General features: G+C 44.3%; 1 protein-coding gene across 1 annotated transcript in view; it reads right to left on the minus strand.

The window, feature by feature from the left end:
• The window catches only part of PDE11A (phosphodiesterase 11A), a gene marked incomplete at both ends in the record, with an annotated part of 323,910 nt that overhangs the window by 57,770 nt on the left and 242,612 nt on the right, over positions 1-23,528 (minus strand). The window contains 3 exons of the mRNA XM_080927937.1: positions 5,119-5,228; positions 19,507-19,614; positions 20,092-20,238. Coding sequence (XP_080784063.1) covers positions 5,119-5,228; positions 19,507-19,614; positions 20,092-20,238 — 365 coding nt within the window. The remainder of the gene's footprint in view (positions 1-5,118; positions 5,229-19,506; positions 19,615-20,091; positions 20,239-23,528) is intronic.

A 23,528-nucleotide genomic window follows, 5' to 3' on the forward strand; every position in this document is an offset into this window, starting at 1 on the left:
CACACAGAAGGGAAACACGTCAAAGTGTAAAAGGGTCAATTCTGTTTCTGCAGGCATTCATTGCTTGGTGCAGACACTCAAAGTCCCTGTATACCAAAGTGCAGCTTCCACACATCCTCGAGATGCACATTCTTGGAGGAGAAAAAGCTAATGGCCGTGTGCAGCCGTTGGCTTAGAGGAAGCTTTAAAAAGGCAAACGATGAAAGGTAATTAGGAGGCTGGGAATGGCTGGGAGGAGGTGAGGAGTGGGATTAGGTTGTCAGGGCAGATTAATGTGCCCCAGTATTTCACTTCTGGGACCTGGCCGAAAGCGACAAGATGGGTTTTCATTCCCAAGAAATGAGTGTAAGAGATTATGCTAGAAATGAATAGGAGGGATCTCCTAGGAGCATAGACTACAAAGCTGGGCCGTGCTGATATTTAATCATCAGGGGCAGCTGTAATAGAGACGGGGATGAGTGGGCATCGCTGTCCCTGGAGAAAAGAGAGATGAGCAATTTCAGGGCACTGTGGGATTGGTGGCCTTGCTACCTATTGATCATTCACGGCACGCTCTCCGATACTTAAAAATTAAGGATAAAATATGAAAATGCAAAGATTCACTTATCAGAAAGGCTAAGCGTATAAATCACATTGTGCTCTAACTAAAGCCATACCTTTTTTTTTATTATTGTAGAGGCATTTTGCATTTTATATAGTAATTTGTCCCTTGCTAAAAGTCTCCTGTGTGTGTGTGTGTGTATGTGTGTGTGTGTGTGTGTTTAAATAGTCTTACAGATGACAAAAAGGCCTTTGCTTTGCCACATAATAGCTGTGACATTTAGGTTCTACTGCTGGAAGGTTGGGATTAGGCTATGAAAGGCTGAAGAGAAGGGTCTGTCTGATGCCTCTCCCGCTTCTCTCAGAATGCCTAGCACAAGATTTCTTCCTATGGATTTTAAACAGTGCTACCCTCACTGAAGAACTCTTATTCTAACCACTAAACAGCTGTGTCAAAGCCTCTTCTGACCTTCCCTGTCAATAGTATTGGGGTCACACTGGCAATAAGGGTTGAAAATCGAAGCTTAACTTCATTGGGTAGTAGCAGGGTCTATGGACAGCTACAAGCTGGAAATAGGGTGCAAGGTAATAACTTTGAGGACATGTCCTGTGCCATCTGAGTGCTTGTGGGGTTAACAGTGGGACTGAAGGATAAGAAAAAACCTGGTGACAATGACATTATCTACATAATATCTGTGAATGCTGCTTAGCCCTGGACAACTGACCCAAGGCACCAGGGCATTCATTGCTATTTTTTTTTTTTTTTTGCAAGATCACGGGATTGAAAAGATATGAAAGGTTGAACAGTTCCATAGTTATTCCAGGCCTACATTTTGAGTTGCTGGATGTCAGGATATATTTTAGTTTTCTAAAGTTTATCTGGCAAGATGGTCCCACGAATGGAAAGCTCAGTATCAATAACCCAAGAGGGATGTCACCAAGTCAAAGGAAACATGGATGTGAAGGTTAAAGGGTGGCCTTTGGGACAGGAGAGCCCAGATCCAACTGCCACACCACCACACTGGTGGAAGAGTTTGGACAAGATGCAAAATGGAGTCAGAACTGTCTGCAGGAGTGTGGGTGAGGGCTCAGCAGAGTTAACAGTCAGATTGCCATTTTCCTTGTCTTGGAGACTGGTATTTGCAAGAGACAAAAAATGAAGAACAATGCTTTGTCAGGAAAAGGCCTAAGTGACACAGGACCCTGACTCAGTCAGAAGAATGGCTGAGCACCCCCCAAAGTAGGGAAAGCAATGGAGGAGGGGCAGGGTTGGAGTCTCTACATTTCCTCGCCTCCTTTTGGCTTCCCTCCCACCATTATCTTCATCCCCCCCCCCAGCTCCTTTCTAAAGATGGCCTTCCTACTTCTCTCATCCCCCTGGTATATAGTCACCATCACTTCTCCCGACGGCACCCCCAGGTCGGCAGGGAGCCACGGGGAACTGATGCATGACCAGCAATGCTGGTCCAGCTTTTAATAGGTCTTGGTCTAATCCGCTGAGTGGTGAATGTTGAAGAAGTTCCCCGTTCAGCGAGAGGCACCGACTCACCGCAAGGGTCAGCGGTAGTCAGGGATGCTGTGCCTTTGAGCGTGCCACTCTTCAAAAGAACACACGGGGACTTTATTCTTGGTGTGCAGACACATTTCTAATGGGTTAGCTCTTCTTTTTGTATCCATGGTAACAAGACAGCTGGCTGGGAAGAGGGTCTTAGAGGGAGATTCACTAACAGAATATTGTTGGCTTGGAAAAGAGGAATTTTTGAAGAAAAAAAATAAGGAAATTCAAACAAACTCTGTGTAAGAAACTGCCCAAAGGTGCACATAGTGTACACATGAACAGCTTTAAGTCTTTGCTACAGCATCAAACCTATGCATTGAAAGGCTGTTTCATCATCTGCATCCATAAAAGGCCACATTCATTTAAAAATCAAGAAAACTCTATTGCGAAGGTATGTTAAAATACATACACTCATTCGGCAAACATTTCCCGTGCGTTTATTACATTCCTGGTACTCCTGGGTTACAGGTCTTAAAGAAGATGGGCACATCTGAAATGGAGCAGGGTGCATGCTTTTGAAAAGACATCGCCGGGACACTGTGAAGGCACAATGCCAAGGGGAGGGTGCATCAGGTAGCCCTCTGGAAGTGATGTGTTCCGAGAAGCCTTGGGAGAGGAGCAGAGGGCACTAGAAAGACAGGAGCTGGCGGAGCCGGACTCCGAGCACGACCCTTCAGGGTAAATCAGTGCTAAGCCAGCAAGATGAGCAGGGGTCTGGTTTAAAGGAGCTTTAGAGGCTAAACTAAGGAATACGAATGGCTAAAATTTGCAGGAGGCTGGAGGAAGAAGCAGGAGTATGATGCGAACACTTTTGTGCATGAGAAGAGAATATTTTTTCCAGAGAACCAAGAAGGCATGAGGGAGAGATAGGCTTTCTGCTGCAGCATCCGAAGAGACCCAAGCACGTTCCCTGAGCTAGAGACTGAGAGAAAGAGGGACACATGGAGGAAGGGGAAGACTCAGAATTCGAGGGTCTGGGGTCCTCGAGTAGGAGGCTCCTCCCACAGTTGGGAGAGGCATCTGAAGGTAAGCACATGTAAATTACAGCTCTGAGCAATGCAGCAAGGGCTCCGGAGTGGGTAGGTGGATGCCCTGCACCAGGACAGCAGGGGAGCAAGGGGGACACGGGAGTCCTGGAGGCAAACTGTAGAGGAAGGCTACATAGGCAGATAAATTGAGAATTTTAGGAAGGAGGCAGTAAGAAAACATAACCCACGCAAGCCCAGCCAACAACAGAGGGCGTAAGAAAGGGTTCAGCAGCTTTGGAAACGGGGGCACCAAGGGCACCTCTGCTCGTGAGATGGGGTCTAAAGCCCTGTGCAAAGGAAGGTGTTAGAGGAGGCAAAGACAAGAGAGCACAGGCATTTTCCCAAGAGGCTTGGCTAGGAAGGAAAGAAGGAAAGACAACAGTTACTAAAAAGGATGCGTGCATGTGTGCACGTGTGTGTGTGTGTGTGTGTGTGTGTGTGTGTGTGTGGTGTATATTTCAAGACAGGCAGAACTGTTCATGTTAATTAGATGCAGAGCACCCGTAGACAGGGAGGCATAGTTACAGGAAAGAGGAGGGAGTTTGCTGGTGAAGGGCCCCAGAGGAGAAAGGCAGGAAAGGTCCAGAGCAGGGCTGGAGGGATCAGCTCCAGAGATGGGGAAGACAGCATTTTCGCTGAGATAGGAGGGAAAGAGGGAAGGATGGACAAGAGGGAATGAATAAGTGTGGGCGGCTGGGGAGAGACTTCTCAATTGATGGCCTCAATTTTCACAGTGAAGTAGGAGGCAAGGTGATCTGTGGAGTGGGGTGAGGAGGCAGTGGAGCTTAGGCCAGGAGAACACCATGGGCACAAAACTGCTAAGAGCAATGCAGGCTGAGCTGGTGGAGTCTGCAGGAAGATTGGCGTGAAGTCCTGAGCATGTGGCTGGGCTGAGATGTATAACTGTTGTGTCTCAAGCAGGTACAACTGATATTTTCTCCCCCGGCTTTGACAAGTTCAGGCAGGGCAGCAAGAAATTGAATTGTCAGACTGAACTCAGGCTGGGTTTTTGCAGGCTGGATGTCAGGGAGGTTTATGATGGTTGAAGAACTGTCGGATACTGAGTATTGAGTGGGGAGGGTAGCTGGCAGTGGTGGGTTCTAGGATGAAGGATGAAGAAGACTCTTAATTAAGACAGTTTGCTAGACCACGCCAAACACAAGGGCCCAAGACATCAACACCTGACTCAGGAGGTGTTTAGGGGAATAAAAGGAATGACCAACTGAAAGCAATTCACTGAATCACAGTGGGTTGTTGGGATTTCAGTTAGTGGAGATCTACCTTCTTTGAGAACTTTGAAATCTGTTATCTGAAAGCTGATCTCACCTCTTTATAGAAGATTTTCTTACTGATCCCTTCCCACCTGAAACACCTCTCCACAGTCCCTGGGCATCTTAGCAGACAGTCATACAAGAGCCCCGGGATTGAACTGTATTTCTAACATGCCTAAGTCCTCAGGCCCTTGCTTTCTTGACCAGACAGACTGGGCTATCCAGGTGACTCGTGGGCAGGGCAAATAGTCGATTACCCATCCCCATGTTTATGTGATTCCTTTGTCTGGATCCATCTTTTCACGGGACCAGGACTGGGTAGAGCAAAGCAATCTTTGCTTCATTAATCTTTCTGAGCCCGTGTTTATTCTAATCATCTCAAAACCGGGTTTGAGAGTAACAGGTTCAAGCAGCTTGTCATGGGATGGAGGCAAACGGGCTAAGAGGGAAAGAATAGGCCTTTGAAAACCTCAACTGTGCTCCTCTGACTGAGGTCAGCAAAGACAGACCAAATCAACAAGCATGACACCGAGGGCAAATTTGCAATTAAAAGAAGAACGGGGAATTATAAAGATGGATGGGCCCCATGACACGCATGCCCAAGTCTGCTTGGCCTTGGCCTCCGATGCTAGAAATTAATGCTTTACTCTTTAGCACCCGTCACCTTTGGCTCCAAACAGAAAGGCAAATGCATTAAAATCACAACAATTAGAACACTTACTTAGCTTGGAAGGCATTGTTGGTTCCCCTGTGGTCGAGGTCATGACACAGGCATCCCACAATCACCGCTAAAATTTCCACCTCGGTCAGAATCTCTTGAAACCCAGCGGTCTGGGAAGAAGGGGACAACGGCAAGTCAGTGCCAGGGGCAGGAAGGCTGAGCCACAACCGGCTGGTTTCATGCCCACATCACTTAAGGAAATGACCAGCTGTCACCCTCTTGGATGACAGTGTTGAGTGGTCAGTTGCTCAGCCTAAGGTCCCCACCATGAGGGATTCGCTTGCTGTTCCATCAGGACCAAGTTCAGCCTGTTTCATCCCCTTTTTAGAGAGGAAAAGGCCCTGAGTGAGTTTTGATGTTGCACACAGGATGCTAAGCATTTCATTTAGAAGTAGAAAGGTATGAAGGGACTTTCAAAACGGAAAAGCTCCAGTCCCCAGCTACTACTCAAATGAGGGTCAGCAAACAGAACAAAACCTTGCTTTATAGTAAGTGGAGGACTAGAGACTCACATCGCTGTGCGACCATGTTCTAGAATCATCTATCTTATAAACCCCTTAATGCGTATTGGGCTGACGAACAGATTCAGATGCATACAGTCCTAGAAACTGAGGGTTAGACAACCCAGGGCTGAGAATCCAGGGGAGTGTATACTGTTTGGAAGCCTTTGTTTCGGATCCTGGTAACTGTGTGAACTCGCAGCTAGGGTGTAATTCCTCCTGGAAGCAGTTGGGTATCATTATGGGCAGGAAAACGAAGCCCATTCTCCAGCTCCAGCTGGTCCTTTCATTAGTTTGGAGGAGGAAACACACCTTTGGGAGAGAGTTCTGTGCATCCTCGACATCTGAAGCGTTTGCCGCCCCTCCCCCCAACACTGTAAGTCTCCTGTCCTGTTTCTTATTACAGTCTCTCTCAGAGGGTAGGAGGGGAATGCGGCTGACACGTCTCTCCTCCACGCACCTCAGGGCATTGGCTGGTACTTGTGATTTTAGGGCGATAATAACTTTTTAAAAAAATTAGTTGTGGTTTTAACACAGAAATAACTGAGAGATGGATTCCTGCATTGGCGATTTTATTTCTCAAAAATGACTTGGTTGCCAGGCTGGGTTGGGAAATACACAGGCCATCAGTCATACGACACATGGAAATGTTAATAAAGTCGCACTTGAGTATTTACCAAATATTTACAACTCATTCCTATGCTGCTAGAAATTCTAAGAATTTAATTTACTTAATATTTTTTTTACCAGTCTTTTGAGCTGATAGCTATTATTATCCTTGGTTACAAATGAGGGGACTGAGTCACAGAGAGGCTTGGTCCTGTGCCTAAGGTTCTCAGCTACTGCAGGGAATAGGGGAGCGGCTTCCTAGAATCCCTCCCGGCGTGCCCTGAAGCATCAGTGGTATGGTGGTGGGTGAGAGGTGAGGGGTGGTCCCTGCACCTCCCTTCCATTTCCAATGTGATCCACGCCCAAAGCTTTTGTCATGGTCACCCTGTAAGAACTACACACGGCCCAGGTGACTGATACACTGTAACTGTTTTCTTAAATATGCTCATTTCGTGGAGTCCATATTTCTTTGAAACAACCACGCCTTTCCATATTTCTATATGATTTTGTAAAATCTATTAAATAATTTTGAAGAGAATCAAAAGCCTCACATGTATGTGATCATTTGTGTCCTGGGGGTGGTCAGGTCTGCTTTGTCCCCTCCCTAGGGGATGATCTCTTATCTCTTGCCTCCTCTGGCTTTTCTCCATGTCTGCCTCATTTTGCAGGTGTTCATGAGAAAGTGGCGTCCATTTCTTAGGGAGCCAGTTGTTCGAAGGCTTTGTGAGGTTGGGAGGGGGGCTTATTCTATCTTCACACTCAACTGTTAGTTTGCCTAACATTTCTAGGGGGAAATAATTTCTCCCCGGGTTCTAAGAGACTCAGTGCTTTACTGTCTGGCTTATAACGCTGCCTTTTGGTAAGAACACCTTATTCCTGATATTTCTGGTGTCAGTTTGCTTGCTTCTGAATGTCCACCCTATTCCCAGTGTTTAGCAGTTTCGCAAAGATGTGCTTGGTTCCTTCTGTTTACGTTGTGAATCTAATCTGCAGGCTCCGTTTCTCCAGCACGTGGCTCCTTGGGTCTTTTGTTGTTGATTTTCTTCAGTACATTTATTTATTTAACTTTTACATGTGTGTACGTGGATGAATGTCCCATGGAGAGAACATGGAGGTCACTTTTAGGAGTCCATTCTCCCACTCCACTATGTGGATACTTGAGTTCAACTGGCCAGGCTTGGGCAGCCTTTTCTCACTGAGCCCTCTCCCCAGTGCTTCAGTATTTCTTTCCTGTTGTCTATGAGGGAGGCTCCATTAATTATTTTTAAAAATCTTTTCTCTTCTATCTCCTGTATAGACTATTTTTTTCCCACGAGCTTTACAATTATAAGTATTTTCCACTTCCTTTCTAATACCACACTGTTCTTCTCCCCCAGATGTATTACCCTTTTCGACCTTTCTGAAATTGATAACATTCCCGATATTTTCTTTTGCTCCTTTGACTTGCCCGTTTTTTTCTTTGTGTTCTCTCAGAAGTCTTTTCTTATGTCCACACTGAAATTTGAGGTGATCTGAAGCTCAACCTACACCTGCGTGTTGCTCGGCCTCGCCATAGGGTCCACAAATGCTGGCCTTTTGGTGGAGATTCCCAAACACTAGACCTGAGCTCATGTGTCCGGACTCTCCAGCCTGTTGCCTAGAATGGTGTAAACTCGGAAACAAAATCAGGAGCTCTGGCTTTGCACCCGTGGGGTCACTGATACCCATGAGTGTCTTCTCAACCCAAGGGTCTTTGTCCTCAAAGATAGTGCTTCATTTTCTCCATCCACTACTCTGGTTCCTGTACAAGTTAGGGAAAGAACACATCTTCTGCAGAGTAGATGGGAGATGGGGACTTGGGGATTCAGTGTTTGATTCTTTAACCCACTATCTTGTGGTCTCTAAAGTCTTTAGCTATTGAGCCTCATATGGTTCCCATATATGTGCCTTATCCTGCACGTCTGCCCTGAAGGCAGGCTGGGCCTTGTTCTTTGCTGCCATGTTATAAACTCTGTCTCTCTGTGTGTCTCTCTGTCTCTTTCTGTGCCTCCCTCTCTGTCTCTCTGTCTTTGTCTGTCTCTGTCTCTCTCTCTGTCCTCTGCCTTTGTTGCTAGAGGATTTTACACAGTAACCTTTTTTTTTTTTTTTTTTTTTAAATTTGTTTATTTCCTGCATGCATGGTAAGAGTGCCAGTTCTCCTGGAACTGGAATTACAAACAGATGTGAGTTAACATCTGGGTGCTTGGAATTGAACCTGGGTCTTCTGGAAGAGCAACTAGCATTCTTAACCTCTGAGCCATCCTTTCAGCCCCCCACAGTAACCTTTTATTTTCCCCCTTCTCTTGAAATTCATCACGTCTCTAAACTGCTTCATCATCATGGGTACTTCTGAGAACTTAATGAGATATGGAAACTCCCTTTTTAGAAAACCCACTAGTCTCATATCACTCCAAGGCTTTGAGCTCATCTGTGGACCCCTCAGCATAAAGAATCCTTGAAGTTGGGCAGACACACGCTGCGCAGAGCGTATTTACCTCTCCTGCCTGTGATACCTGAGTTACTGAAGCACTACCTTGCTCTCGACTGTGATTTAAAGCTGCCCGGTAAATGGTTTCTGAGAATCATCAGGCCTGAAAAGTGTCCACCTGCCACTTAGTTTCCATTTGCTCCTCCCCCCTCATCCATCTTCAGTCAGTCCCATCCATCCAGACCTCCGTCTACCCAGGCGGGCAGAACGCCGACTGTCTGCTGAAGAAAATATTCTTTCAAACAGAAAACAGGGAGGAGGGGCAGGGAGGTCTCGATGTGTTTATTTCCCGGCTCTAGCTTATTGTTTTATTTTTTCAAATGAGAAATTATGTCTTTCCCCAATTATTATGAGCTTTATTGACCTTCCTTTCAATACGCCATCTCACTTGCTTTTTCTCGTGGTATATCAGATACAAAAGCAATAATATAATATGTCTAAGTAAAGAGACAGTCAGTTCATAGATCTAGCTCTGACCTCACCGAAGAAAAGCCCTGTTACAGCCTTTGGGGCAGCCCTCCAAATGGCCAGCTTCCAAGGGGCTCACTGTTTTCTGGGATAATTCTTCCCCGATGTCCTACTACATACAATAGTCAAGCCTTGAAAGTCCCAAGATCAGTATGATTCCTTCTCATGTTCAGCTAGACTACCAACAAGTTGCCATCATTAGCTAAGGTAAAAATCTAAGCCATCTGAAGCCGAGTCTTCATCTGACCATCACAGACAAAGAAAGTGACTGTCAGGGTGGGTCTGCTGAATTCAAACAGCTGCAAGACACAACAGCTGCAGTGCCAGCCCTAGGTGGCGCTCTAGAGCAGTGTTCCGGCCAATGGCCGTTACTAGGCACTTGCTGTGCATCAAGCAATTGGTATGCTTGAGAAAATAGGTTTGGGGAAAATACTAAGAATTACTCATACTCTCATAGTGTTTAGCATATGCCAAGAACTCTTCTTATCACCCGATCTAATAGATAACATATCTAAAACAGCAGAGGTGGACTTCGAGCCCAGACAGCTTGGCTGGTGAACCTAGCATCTGCTGTAAGATGTGCAGGTGGGTGAATGTGCAGGCTTTAGGCAAAGATGGCAGGTAACAAGGCTTTACAGGATCACTCAGCACACACTTTCTCCACAGAGTCCACTGTTCTAGAGCAGCAACAGCTGACACTACAGGGACAGTTGACATTTTTAGCCTACACATGTCTCTGTTGCACCAACATCAACCTGATAGGACACAGCGTGTTACAAATGAGGCTTCATAGAAAAACCAAGATCTGGCAAGAGGAACATCGGGAGGCAAGAGAAATGAGATAGCCCGATTTTATAAAATGGCTAATTCACGCACAGGAGAAAGCCTACTGGGTACACATCGGGAGGTTGCCAGTAGTCAAATTGTAAAAAGCTTTACTTGGTGTTTAAAAATCCACAGAGAACGTTTATCCATCAAAAATTATATACCCTGCATGTTTTCAGGGTTTTCTTTAAAAAAAAAAAAGATTTTATTTGTAATTTCAAAGGCTTTGGATAAGATAATTAATTTTTTAAATTAAAAGAAATAAAAAATGAAATAGCATGAATTTCAAAAAAATGCAAATATTTTTGTGACCAAACTACTCCAGGTTTGAATAAGGTGGTGACATTTGGACAAGTATCCATTCACTTAGCAAACTTTTTAAATATCTGTATCAGCCTAGGCCAAGGAAGAAGTGTGGCCCTGTGGAGATCGTACATCATGGAAGAACACAGTGGCAGACATTACTGGCCACCTTTGCTTTTGGAGACAGCAGATCAAGGGTTGCATATTTGTCACGAACGCAGCCCAGAAGGTACCCAGTCCCAGAGAGTCATAATCGCAGCTAGGAGGTCTCAGCTCAGCACTTTGACTTTCTTCTCTCACGGACAAGAAAAACACAGGGTCCCACTCAGCCCCATCCAAGGGTTTTGAAAGGCAGGATGCTCCCAGGAAGTCCCGCCCTGCTCCATGCCAACGTGTTCAGAGTGTTGACAGTCACTATCCTGAGCCATCGATGGGTATATTGTTACACTTCCTTTAGCCCGAGACACTCTGAAGGTTTCTTTGTAAATTCCCTGTCTAAGGTGAACAAATGTCATGAGCTGCATTGCTGTCTCATGGGAGGAAATCTGTCTGCAAGGAAGGGCACCTTCAGTGACACATCCAACCATCCATCACACATCTCAGTCACTGAAGAGTAAGGCTGGTTAAAAAAACAAAACTGTTAGGACCATGTCTGGGCTCTATCTGCGTTTACTGCAAATCCTAGATGCATCAGGCTGGGATTCTTGTCTTGTTTACTTTGAGAAGCGGTGGCTACATCTTGATATGAGCCCTAAGGGCAGTCTGGTGAATATCAAACGATGTGACATACTCCAGTCAGTGATTTTAGGCGGAGGATTTTTTATTCTTCAAGCATTACAGTAGCCAGCAGGGCTTCTGAGTAAGCTTAATGACCTCACCACGGACAGCTCTCATTTTAAATAAGAGGCCCTTCTTTGACAATCAGATTGTGTGTGATGGAAACACGGAGCGGAGAACAGGGAAGGGAAAGGCCAGGCTATCCCATCGGCACCCAGGGGTCAGACCCCCTTGGTGTTGAGTGCTGACTGTTGAACTGAAAAGGGTATGTCAGCCTATCTTGAGACCAGGATGTCCCCTGCTCTTAGGGGACCGCCATCAGCACCTCTCTGCCACTCTCCCTGTTACTACAGCACACAGTGCAAGTCTAGTTGTCCATGTCATCTGACGGAGTAGGATAGTTTCGACCACATTTGCTTTTCTTTCTTTTGAAGATGAGTGCAGCCAAGCATTTATTTGGCTTTAATAAACTATTGATTTAAGTGCACAACGATTCTCCCTACCAAACTCAGGCCCCCAAACAACCTTCTTCTACATTTGGGGATTTCAGAACATGGTATTAGATTCTAAACCCAAGGTGTGTTTGTTGTAAATGGTGATTCTTGGCATCCAAATAATGCTGCTAAGGTTTGTCTAGGCAAAACTTTAGAAAGAGGAAATACCAAGACTCAATGATGTATCTTGAAAAATTCTCAAGTTGAATAGATGTTTAAAGCAAAAATGAAACATTTTAGGTTGATTTTATCTATTGTATTTAGTTATTTTTAATTGCTTCTAAGACTTTATAATATAAAGATTTTAGAACTATAAAATCATTAAAAATAGAAGACAGTAATGGATGGCAGATCCTCGCTGCCTAACTTCAGTGGGCCTGGGTTTGCAGCCTTTTCGATCTATAATTACAACTACTTTGGTTAGTTTGCAAGAATATTTTAATACAGATTTCTGGCATCTGTCAACATTATTTTGATTTGTTTGGTTGTTTTTTTTTTTTTTTTTTTTTGTTTTTGTTGGCGACTGGCATTAAAGTCACAGCAATCCCCCTGCCTCAGCCTCCTGAATACTGGAATTACTTATGGTTGGCAACTTTTTTTCATTCTCTGAAAGTCCTGGTGTAGTCATATATCATTATATATAATATATAAAATTATATATATAAATTATATATATATTTATGTAAAATCAGTCATCATATTTCTTCTTTTACATTTTGATAAAATGTGCAAAAAGAGGGACAGAATGGTACGAGGACTCCCCACCCCTAACTGAGCACTATAGCAGGGCTTACAAATAATGCATCATAGGCTGGAGAGATGGCTCAGTGGTTAAGAGGTCCTGAGTTCAATTCTCAGCAACCACATGGTGTCTCACAACCATCTGTAATGGGGTCTGACGCCCTCTTCTGGCATGCAGGTATACACGTGAAAACTGAGTACCCATATACATACATAAATAAATAAATCTTTAAAAATGTTTAAAATAATTCAGGTTTTAAAAAGAACAATGCATCAATTAAAAGGGAGATAAACTTGGGAAAATGCTTAAGGAAACCGGGGCTACTTTTTTACAATTAGATACACAATAAACAGACATCAAGTCTTTTTCGCATCTACTGTGTGCATTTTGCAAAGAAGCAGAAGCAGATGACTATTGAATTCCCAAAGGCCTTCGCCCTTAACACTAAGAATGTGTGCCTTCAGGTTTTTGGTGGGGTATGTTTAGAAATACAGTTTATATTTTATTTGTGATAAATCACGAGTGAGCATAATATAATATCACAGGTTTGTGAGCGCACAGAGAGACCACTTGGTGAATATTAATTATGCAGAAAGCCAGGTCTCTTGAAGCATCCCAAGAGACCCAGTTGATGGATTTCAGGAGCACAGGGACTCCTCAAAGCTTGCCCCGAATTTTATTTGCCACCAGTGAATCAGGATTAAATATGAGATCCGTGAAGATTTAAAACTTTTTAAGCCCCCTCACTTAACACCCTTAGGTGCCAGGTTTCAGTCCCAAGAAAGTGCCACCAGGAAGTCAAACAGTGCAGAAAATGGAAGCTTTGATGAATGTCTGCTGGGTCTCTCTGACCTGGAGGATTTGGCTGGCCTCATAAAACACAAAGCGACAGATTAAGCAGTTTGCCAACACCATAAAAGCCTCAAGAATAAACTCACTCAAAAAACAAAAGCAAAGACCCAAAGAACCCTAATTTGTAACTAGACATCCCCAGACCCCGAACTACATGCGTTTCTGTATAAGCCTGTGCCAGGAGCAAGGGCTTACAGTTTCTTAGTAATGTCAGACACGACTACGTCTGTACACTTTTACAATTTACATGTCCTAAGAAAAACTACCCAGTGCAGGCTGATGGTGCCGGAGAATTTATTTTCACTAGGAGAGGAATGACCCATAACTCATGAACGTCGATGCTGTGAGTTATGGAGGTTACTCTCCTGTGAGAGGAAATGGATTGGACGATCCTTCTGCCCCGTTGTGTGTTTGGTTATTGGTGCACCAGGTTCTTAATTATGTGTGGCCTTGCCGTTTTCTTTTGGAAAATGAGTGTGAATAAAGAGAATGGCAGCTAGAAGCATGAAGTGCCTAACTGAGGCTCTGGAGGGGAGAATAAAAATTAAAAAAAATAAAAATAAAAACAAAAACATGAGCCATTTCACATAACTGAAGGTCAGGAGCTTTAAATGCAATTGAACCACTGTATCTAATGGTCCATTCCATAATTTATGATGTCCACAGCTGGTCTCCTGCAAAAACATTCAACATCACACCTTCCCTAAGTACAAAATTTGCCACACTCTTACGTTACAGCTACGTGAAGATTTAGATGTTTTTTTTTCCCCAATGTACAAATTTTGTTTGATCATTATAGCGAGGCTATAGAGGATAGAGCCATGTTGTTAAGGGAAGCGTAGCTTACACTGGGAAGGTGACGTAAGGGATAATGCTTTTCGGAGACCTCAGACACGATTATCACTTACTTCAGTGTAGCCGGTCACACAGCTTATTGTACCTGCCAATGTCACAAGGGACTTGGTTCCGTCTCCCGATGCAGATTCTGGTCACTGAAATGTTTTATTTAACGACTGGCTGACTCTGTCCTTCTCAGCAGCGGGGGTCGGGGGAAGAGTTCTAATTGTATTCCAGAGTGTTTCCTTTTGGGGGAAACTTTTGACCTTAGGGATCAGGACTTATCTGAGAATGTCAGTCTCTGAGTCGCACGAGACTCTCCAGCCTGAAGCTGGGACAGATTTTCCCCCCCTAAATGTCCCTTCGGTTCTCCAGCTTGTATTCTTGATAAAACGATGAGGCCATCTCCCCAAATAACCTTGTTGACAGCACAAAGGTGGATGAAAGAACACTACCTCCACCCCGAAGATTTAGGATTTCCCAGTAAATGTCAGGAGGTGTCAATGTGTGCACTGTGACACTCGGTTATTATTAGTGTTTAACTGCGGTTCCTCACCAGTGCCACGCCGCCAGCGCCACTATAAATTTTAATGTGGTCACATGCTTCTCCCCTTTTCATAGCCAGCGAATTCTGCAAGATCATAATATCCTATATGAACCCTAGCTGAACCTTAGTGTGATTCGAGAAGAGCAAGATCTCGAGCACTGAGAGTTGTACGTGATTGTAGAGCTTAGAAACAAAACAAAACAGAAAACAAAACCCCAAACAAAAACCCAGACACGGAGCAACCTAGTTCTTCAAATAATATTTCCCTAAGCTAAATCCACTCATCCAATTAATCTTTATTGAGCCCTACAGGAAGCGGGGCAATGCCCTGGGTGATAAAGAGTGTATTTATAGCACACACTAAAGAATCTTGACTCTTAAGGACTCTCTCTGTTCCCCTTGGAAAGCCTGTCAGAGATGACCCACCATTTATAATGTAAACCAATGAAAAGTATGCCAGTAGCTTACACATCAAGGCATGCTTTTTAGTCTACAGAATACAAGCAGGGATGGTCCATTCCTGTATCTGCCTTACACTCTGAGTACAGGAACCATGACTATAACCTCTCATTACACATGTGCACAATGGGCTAGCATTTCTTTCTCCTTACACAAATAACGAGAATTTGTATAGAAGCCATTGGCGTATAGGTTTTAGGTCTCTGCTTAGCCAGGATTGATATCAGCGTTAATCTGATATATTTAATAGAGGAAGTCAAAGCTCAGAAAATAAAAAATTTTAACTATGTAGTTATCTCTTTCAAATAAAAGATAACCTTGAAGTGTTGATTCCACAATGTTTGAAATGTCCAGCCAGGTGCATGGAACAGATCACCAAGCGATCGATGGGGTTCCCAGTGAACTAAATGTCTATCCACATTCATATGAAATTGCTCATCCTATAAAGTTCTCCTTTGTTTCTTTTAATTTCTAATGAGCTAAAGTTATTTGGTTTATAAGACATGGGGCTGGATGCTTTTGCAAAACCATTTTGAGTCAATAATCTTATTTTCTCTGTGTGAAATAACTTTAGAGATAAAGGCAAGGATGTTGGTGCAAATATCCACAATTTGAGTGACCCGTGGTCTGTGGTTCCAAACCTGCTCAGCAGTGCATACCTGCCTGCCTTCCCCTTCTCCCAGACAATGGGCTCAGGAAAATGCACAATCAAATTTCAAGTCACGTGAAGGAGGCAGGATTATTCCTGCTAACCCAGTCATAAAACAGGCCCAGCTTCATAGAAGGGCTCTGTCCCGACAGACTGGCTTTGTAGGTGAATATTTTAAAGAAAACATTTATTTTTTGTCCTGGCCTGTATCTCTAGTGCCAGAAGAAAAGAAGCATTTTCTAAAGAAGGTTGTTCAAGGTTTGACTGCTTGCTGTCTGCCCCCACCCCCGCCCCGACTGATTGGGAAACTTTGCCTTAGAGCACCATCTAGAGGAAATTTCAGCACACATCAGGCATTCTCTCAAAAAAATTCCTTCCTTCCTCCCTCTCTCCCTCCTTGCTTCTCTCCCTCTCTGTCTCTCTTTCTTCCTTTCTTTTCCTTGTCCCTCCCTCCCCCTATCCCTTCCTCCCTTTCTCCCTCTCTGTCTCTCTTCCTTTCTTTTCCTTTTCCCTCCCTCCCTCCATCCTATCCATCTATCCATCCATCCATCCATCCATCTATCCATCCATCCATCCATTCATCCATTCATCCATTCTTCCTTCTTTCTCTTTTTCTGTCCCCTCCCTATCCCCCTTCTTCCTTCCTTCCTTCCTTCCTTCCTTCCTTCCTTCCTTCCTTCCTTCCTTCCTTTTGGCTGGTGGTAATTCCAGCACTTGGGAAGCAGAGGTGATATGATCAAAAGTTCAGCCTAATGTGGCACAGAATTGAGGAAGGTAAAAGGGGGCTGTGGGGAGGGGTGGAGCTCCGGAGAGCGGGTAGTGGAACACAGATGCTGTGTACGGAGAAACTACGTTGGGGGAGGTTAACTGGGAGTAGGAGAGGGAGAGAAACACAGAGGGAGAGGGAGGGGGGATAGATAGCATTAAGGGTGTCTAAAAAGTCATAGGGAAGCATCTTTATGTTTCTTAAAACACACATACATGCAACTTGTGTGTGTGTGTGTGTGTGTGCGCGCGCGCGTGCATACATCTGTGTCCATTCAGTTTAAGTGAAATGACACTCAGAGTGGTAATATTCCCTCATGAGTTTTAGACTATCTAACCAAATCCCCAATGTCTGCCAGACATGGGAAACTTCTCCTGGAGTTGTTGGTCAAGGGAGTGAAAGAAACTCTCCAAACAGTCCAACTCCTAACTGTATTCTAAATATGTGGTCTTAGTGGGAAGTATTAATACAGTATCCATGTATGAAACCCTCAAAAAACTTAAATAATGCCAAGTCAGGAGGGAGCATATATTTAGTAGGAGTTAGAAGTGAATATAATCAAAATACATTGTATGTATGCTGGAAATTATCAAAAATAACAAAACATTATGTTTTAAAAGATGTTCAAGGGCATTGTCATCTACCTGGCTGGTTTGAAGCCATTGAAGGGCAACCTGGACTACATGAGGACAGCCTGGACTACATGAGGCTGTCTGCAAAAAAGAAAAAAAAGACAAGGAAAAAAATCCAAATTAAGAGAAAAGTTTGGTTTGGATTCTAACTTGTTAGAATGAGGGCTGCAATCTGATGTCAGAACCTAGATTTGATGGCTGAATTAAGTGAATGTCTACATATACCTTAGCTCTCTTCAGAATTATTGTCTTGATTTTAAAAATTTCTGCGTCAGTAGATTTTCCATGATGGATTTGGAGAAGTTAGGGCTTCACAAGTGGGCACTTCAGCCCACCGCGGTCCTCCAGTGAGTACAGCAAAATGGACGGAGCAGAAAATAAGAACTATTCCAGATGCTGGAGACTAAAGTAATTCCCACAATCGCCTCCCTGAGCCTCCTGCTCGCCATCTGCAACCCCCGCCCTTCTCCCCCAGAGGACAACACTGAACTCTTCTATTTTTGCAGCAGCATGAAAACAAAAAAAAAAAAAAAACAAAACCCAGACTTTTTCTAACAGGGACACTCTCCAAGTTGCTGAGCAAACACAAAAGTAATGGCATCCTTAGAATACTCTGGCACAACGATGCCCCCAATTACGTGGGGGCACAGCGGGCAAGTTCAACTTTCCCTCACTTCTTAAGAAGTATTAAGACTTGGTACCACAAAAATGTTCACTGAAAACACCTCAGCATTTTATCCTTTTATACCCGTGGGTGCACAGTGACCCCCCCACCACTGCTGCCAGATGCCTGCCCTAGGGCTTATTTAGAGAGCTCCACTACCCCAGCCCTGCCTTTTATAATGCACAGTCTCATGAACATTTCTATTTCCTTTCTCTGAGCAATATTTTTGCTTGCTTATTTTGGCCATTCAACAAATCCTCCAGTTTTCCAAGACAACTAATTAATAAGCCATTGTCTTCTGTGAACCACCCTCACGAGCTCGACTCGCAGAAACAGTTTTCTTGTCTACTGAGCTCTACTCAAGTTGAGCAAGATGAAGGGGTTTTTGTTTCCAAACAATTGACCACTTAAGCCTCACGGGCCAGGGCATTTTTCCACCCGTAACTTCTCAGCTCTGATGTGCACAGTAGAAGGCTGGACCAGTCTGGTGCTCCAGGTCAGTTGATGGACACCCACACATCTGTGCACACACCTGAGTTGAAGACAGCCCTTCACTCATTGTTAAGTATTGAATACATGGCAGAGTATGGCCATGCTTGGGTGCAGGGGCTGGGAACACACAGGTGAATGCTGTTGAAGGGATAAGGAATTATCTCTGTCCTCAGGTGTCTTAGCAGGAAATGAGAGACTAAGGACTTAAAGTAGCAACACAGCTGTCCGACGCTGGGGGAGGAGGCAATCACTGATGTTTTGGGGGACGGGTGGAACTTTGTGGAGAAATGTCGTGAGATCAGTCCCTTAAAGGTTGGGTAGAAGTTTAATGGGCAGTGCACAGGGTGAAGATTTTCATAAAGTGGAAGAATAAACTTTGTTCATTTGGATTAAAAAATATGCATTTCACCCAGGGTCTCAATTTTGTCTAGGCTTTAAGTTGGGTACAAAGACAAAAGTATTTGTATTTATGTTTCAAGAATCCAGAACCCACCATCTATTGTTTGCATAGTAAACATGTTTATATAAACTCATGTGTGGTGTGTGTGTGTGTGTGTGTGTGTGTGTGTGTGTTATGAAGTAGCAGGAAACCCAACCTGTCCAAGCCAGAAAACATTCTTCTTGGTCCTTCAACAGTGTTGGTAGAAACCAGGCCAACATTTCTTGCTAGCAAATGGGAACAAGTAGAGGCTTCTGTTTTGACACTAGCCATCAATGTTTGCTTCCAGACTTCACCCCAAGGCTTGTTTCTGGCCTGAAGCCCTGGCACTCTCTGTGAACCACACAGGCCTCTATCGCTGTCTGCTTTTACCCCTCCCTTCTCTGGAGGCCTTGTGAGGCATCTCCCTAAGCAAGCGTTGTCTCAGAGTTCCACATTCTCCTGGGTGATGTTCACATAACCTCTTGGGCCTTCTGTAGCAGCCCAATCTTATCCAGGGATCTCCCCTTCCTCTCCTTCATCTCCATTTCCTCTACAAAGAAAATCCAAGTGTTAGGGGGAGGGAGTGAGAATGGGCAAGAAAACCAGCTTACCAAAGGAGAATGCCAAAAAATCCTAGTCTTCATCTAGGGCTATGCGCCCACTCTAAGGTGTCAGTGGTTTCTTAGCCTTAAAGTTCGGAAATTGTCGAAAATCTACTTCCTTAAACAGGACGTGTGTGAGCTGCCATCAAATAGCCACAGGACAAGTTTTCAGTGAAATAGAAATGCATAGGAGAAGCTGGGGGGGTCCACACAAATGTCCCTGCAACATCCACAAACACTTACAGTTAGCATGGCAAACATCAGTTGGCACACGTTGAAGGCGTGTCTCCAGTTGTGGTAGAGAACCATCCGATAGTTTTTCCTTACTGTCAGAAGCCACCTGCACAGGGTCTGAAATGGGAGGGGGAGGCTGAGTTAGGGAGTGGCTTGTGTCCTCAGAGGACCGGTTAATGTGATGCTGTAAGATGACCAAAACCATCCACAGGGGCCTGAGCAGGCGGCCCAGCGGTTAAGCACATACTGCTCTTGATGCAGATTTGGGTCTAGTTCACAACCATCTGTAACTTTGGTTGGAGGGTATTCAATAACCTTTTCTGACCTCCCTGGACACCAGGCATGCATGTGGTGCACATACATTACACAGAGGCAAAACAGTCATGCACATAAAATAAGACATATCTAATAAAAAATAAACAACAACAAAACCCTCCTAAACTTCCGCTAACACCCTGCTGGATTCTCATGAGCATAGGGTCCACAAGGCAGGACTCATTGCCTACACTGTGACTTTGGAAAGCCTTTACATCACGGTGGCTAAAACCCTTCGCCTGGTGGATTCCTTAGTTTATCCTACACAGAGCATCTTACCTCATAGTCGATTTTAAATTTCTGTACCATCCCCAGCTCCATGAACATCCGAAGAGCGGCTGTGATCATGGCATCAACATCAAGGGAGAAATCATCGAAATGGATGTCATCGATGGCCAGTTCCGACACCAGGGGGATGTTGGCTGCCTACAAAACCAAGGCGTAGCCAAGCGAAGCTCACTAGCTTTACCTAACCCAAGCCTGACCCACACTTACACTCTGATGCTGCTAAACTCTGAGCCTTAAATGTCTTTTGTTTCTGAGCAGCAAATGCCTAAGAAAATGGAGTGGGGAGGGAGGAGACGGGAGGCTAATTAGAAGATAAAATATACACACTAGGTCTTTCCACAGAATTTAGAATATACAACTGTCTAGTTTACTGGAACTGTGGCCATGAGATATACATCCCCATACATATTGCTACATGCAGGAACATCTGGGTGGCCAGCAGCTATGAATTTTATTTGCTGCTATATGGAATGGGAGGTGGGAACACACCAGTCTCCCTTACTTCTTCCATTTCCAGTGTATCCTGTACCTTACAAAAATACTTGCAAAACCACATGCATTCTGTATATTAAGAAGGGCAGAAAAGAGCAAACAGCTCTTCTCTAGTACAAAATATGCTGCATTGATAGAAAAAAAAAATAGAGCTACCCGGGGAGTTGGCATAGTTTCAGTTAAAGATAATTTTTGCTATCTTGTTTAGCAATGTGCAACACAATTGTAGTCCTGACCATACATACTCAGGGTTTCAAAAAACCCACGTTAGCTGGCTGTCAATCTGTTATCCTGCACAAACCGAAAGGAGAGGGAAACCAAATCTTTGGAAATAATTTTTATGTCAATTTGTTGGGTTTGCCATGTCATTTGGGCCACTCTGTGAGTGTGTGTGGGCGCTTATTTTATGGCTTTCAAGTTTCCAGAGACCATTGCATATTTGTATTCCTGGTCTACTCACAGGGTATAAATTACCCTGCGAGTAATTGATGCCCTGGAACTACTTTGGCTAAGCAATTAAATCCAACTCGGGCTACTCCAGGCATTCCAGAAACCACATAATTGATCTGCCTCTCCAGCCCTGTGCTTTTCTGCAGAAGTTCACAGGCCTAAGCTAAACTACAAACCTTGGTCATTCCCTCACACTGTGTATGAATGAGCAATGAACAAATCTGGGTGCTGGGCCAATTAAACTTCCATTCTGAAGCTGAATTTTACTCCCATAAAAAACAATTCCCCAAGGCTTTACCAAGTCATCTTCATATACCAATGGCTTTGCAGATACTAGATTCCTGGAATTAAAATTGTAAGGTTTTCTAAGTTCAAACACAGTGGTATGTATGCATGCATGTAAGTATGTGTATATGTATGTATGGATGTGTTCTTATGGAAGTGCTTTGTTTATTTATTTGCTTTAAAATGTCTTTATCAAAGTCAAACAAATCCGTATTAGTTTTTTAACATATATACAAAATAATGGATTTCGTTATGGATGTCACACATTTGCGTTGTCTTTTGTTCAAGGTCAACCTCTGTCCCATTACCTTGTTCTCTTTCTTCCTGTTAGCCCCATTCCTCTCCACTCGCAATCCACTTCTATTTTAATGGTACAAACATATATCTAAATCTGCATCCAACATACGAGCAAAACCACACCATATTTGTCTTTCTGAGTCTAGTTTATTTTGCTTAAGCATGATGACTCTCAATCCATTTTATTTATTCATTCATTTGTTATGTATTTATATTTGTCTATTTGCTGCAAGCGGCACAGTTTTATTCTTCTGTAGTATTTGTGTGTGCACCTGTTCCTGTGTGTGTTTGTGCGTGTGTGTGTGTGTGAGACAGCATCCAGAGGCTGACATGTTTCCTCATGCTCTCTGCTTTACTCCTTTGAGAAAGGACTTATCACTCGGTCAGAACTCATCCGTTGCCTAGATGTCTGGCCAGTGATCTCTAGGGACCCCCAGTGACTGCACCCCGAGGTCACAGGGCCGTTCAGCTTTTATGTGGGGCTGGGCATCTGAACTCAGGACCTCATGTTCCCGTAGCAAGCCCCTATCTAAGGAGCCATCTCCCAGCCCAGCTCCCTGCTTCTTCATGACCGAACAAAACTCCATATCATGTCTCATCCTTGTCGACATGAACCACGTTTTACTTATCTGTTGTTCTGCTGACAGGCGTTTAGGTTGATTCCATACCTTGGCTATTGTTAATTGGGCAGTAACAAACATAAATCATGGATCTCTGCAGGATTAAGCACCTCAGTGTTGAAAGCAAATCAGCCTACCATGTGCGCTCTCTCTCTCTCTCTCTCTCTCTCTCTCTCTCTCTCTCTCTCTCTCTCTCTCTCTCTCTAGCTGCAGCCCTTCCGCTCACACTCGCCTCGCCACAGAGCAGAGGCTGACCTTGAACTCCTGGTTCTTCTGCCTCCACCTCCTGAGCGCCGGAACAAGTCATGTGCCACAATGTTGGGCTAATACTGTGTATTTTGTTGTTCACAAACTTACTAATGACAACACTAGGTCTCCCTTGGAAACGTTGGATGCTTTGGGTAATCTATGATTTTGTTAAGAGATGGCTCTCGGGTTCCTGCTTTGACTTCCTGCTCTGGCGTCCCTAGATGAGAGACTGCAACCTTGGGGTCAAATAAACCCTTTGCTCCTCAAGCCGCTTTCCATCAGTGCTTTTATCACAGCAACAGAGAAGCAACCAGGACATCTCTCACTTCCCCGAAGATATTAATGACATCCCATTTGACATTTCTTCTCCTTTCCTATTTGGATCTTTGCTTTGATCTTTGTTCTTATGCTGAACCGTGTCGTCTCAATTACCCATCCTCCAGTAAGGGAGTCGAAAATACTTTTCTAGTGTGTCTCGTAATCACTGGTATCCCAGTCTTGCTTGAAAGCTTCTGTTCCAGCTTGGAGGTTATCCTGCAGAGGGGCTGACTGATCTATTTTCTCAGGGAAGCTATAAAAGGTCTTTAGGTTCTCCTAATCTCCAGAGAATCTTCTGGAACCTGGTTGGGAGCCCGTGGAGGGATCTGGGTAGCCTCAGTGTGGAACTGTTCATTCAGTACCATCTTCAGCCCGCTGTCCTTTGCACGGATGGGCTCATGCAGAGACCCCCTGCTCTACCCTAGTCAGAGGTAGCCTCCAGACTCCAGCTGCTTCTGAGACTTCCCTTTTTCTGTCAGCAGCCCCACTTTCATGCTCATCCTCTGTCTTAGTCAGGGTTTCTATTCCTGCACAAACATCATGACCAAGAAACAAGTTGGGGAGGAAAGGGTTTATTCAGCTTACACTTCCACATTGCTGTTCATCACCAGAGGAAGTCAGGACTGGAACTCAAGCAGGTCAGGAAGCAGGAGCTGATGCAGAGGCCATGGAGGGATGTTACTTACTGGCTTGCTTCCCCTGGCTTGCTCACAATGG

The sequence above is a fragment of the Micromys minutus genome (genome assembly GCF_963924665.1).
Source record: "Micromys minutus genome assembly, chromosome: 13".
In the NCBI taxonomy this organism is placed as follows: Eukaryota; Metazoa; Chordata; class Mammalia; order Rodentia; family Muridae; genus Micromys; species Micromys minutus.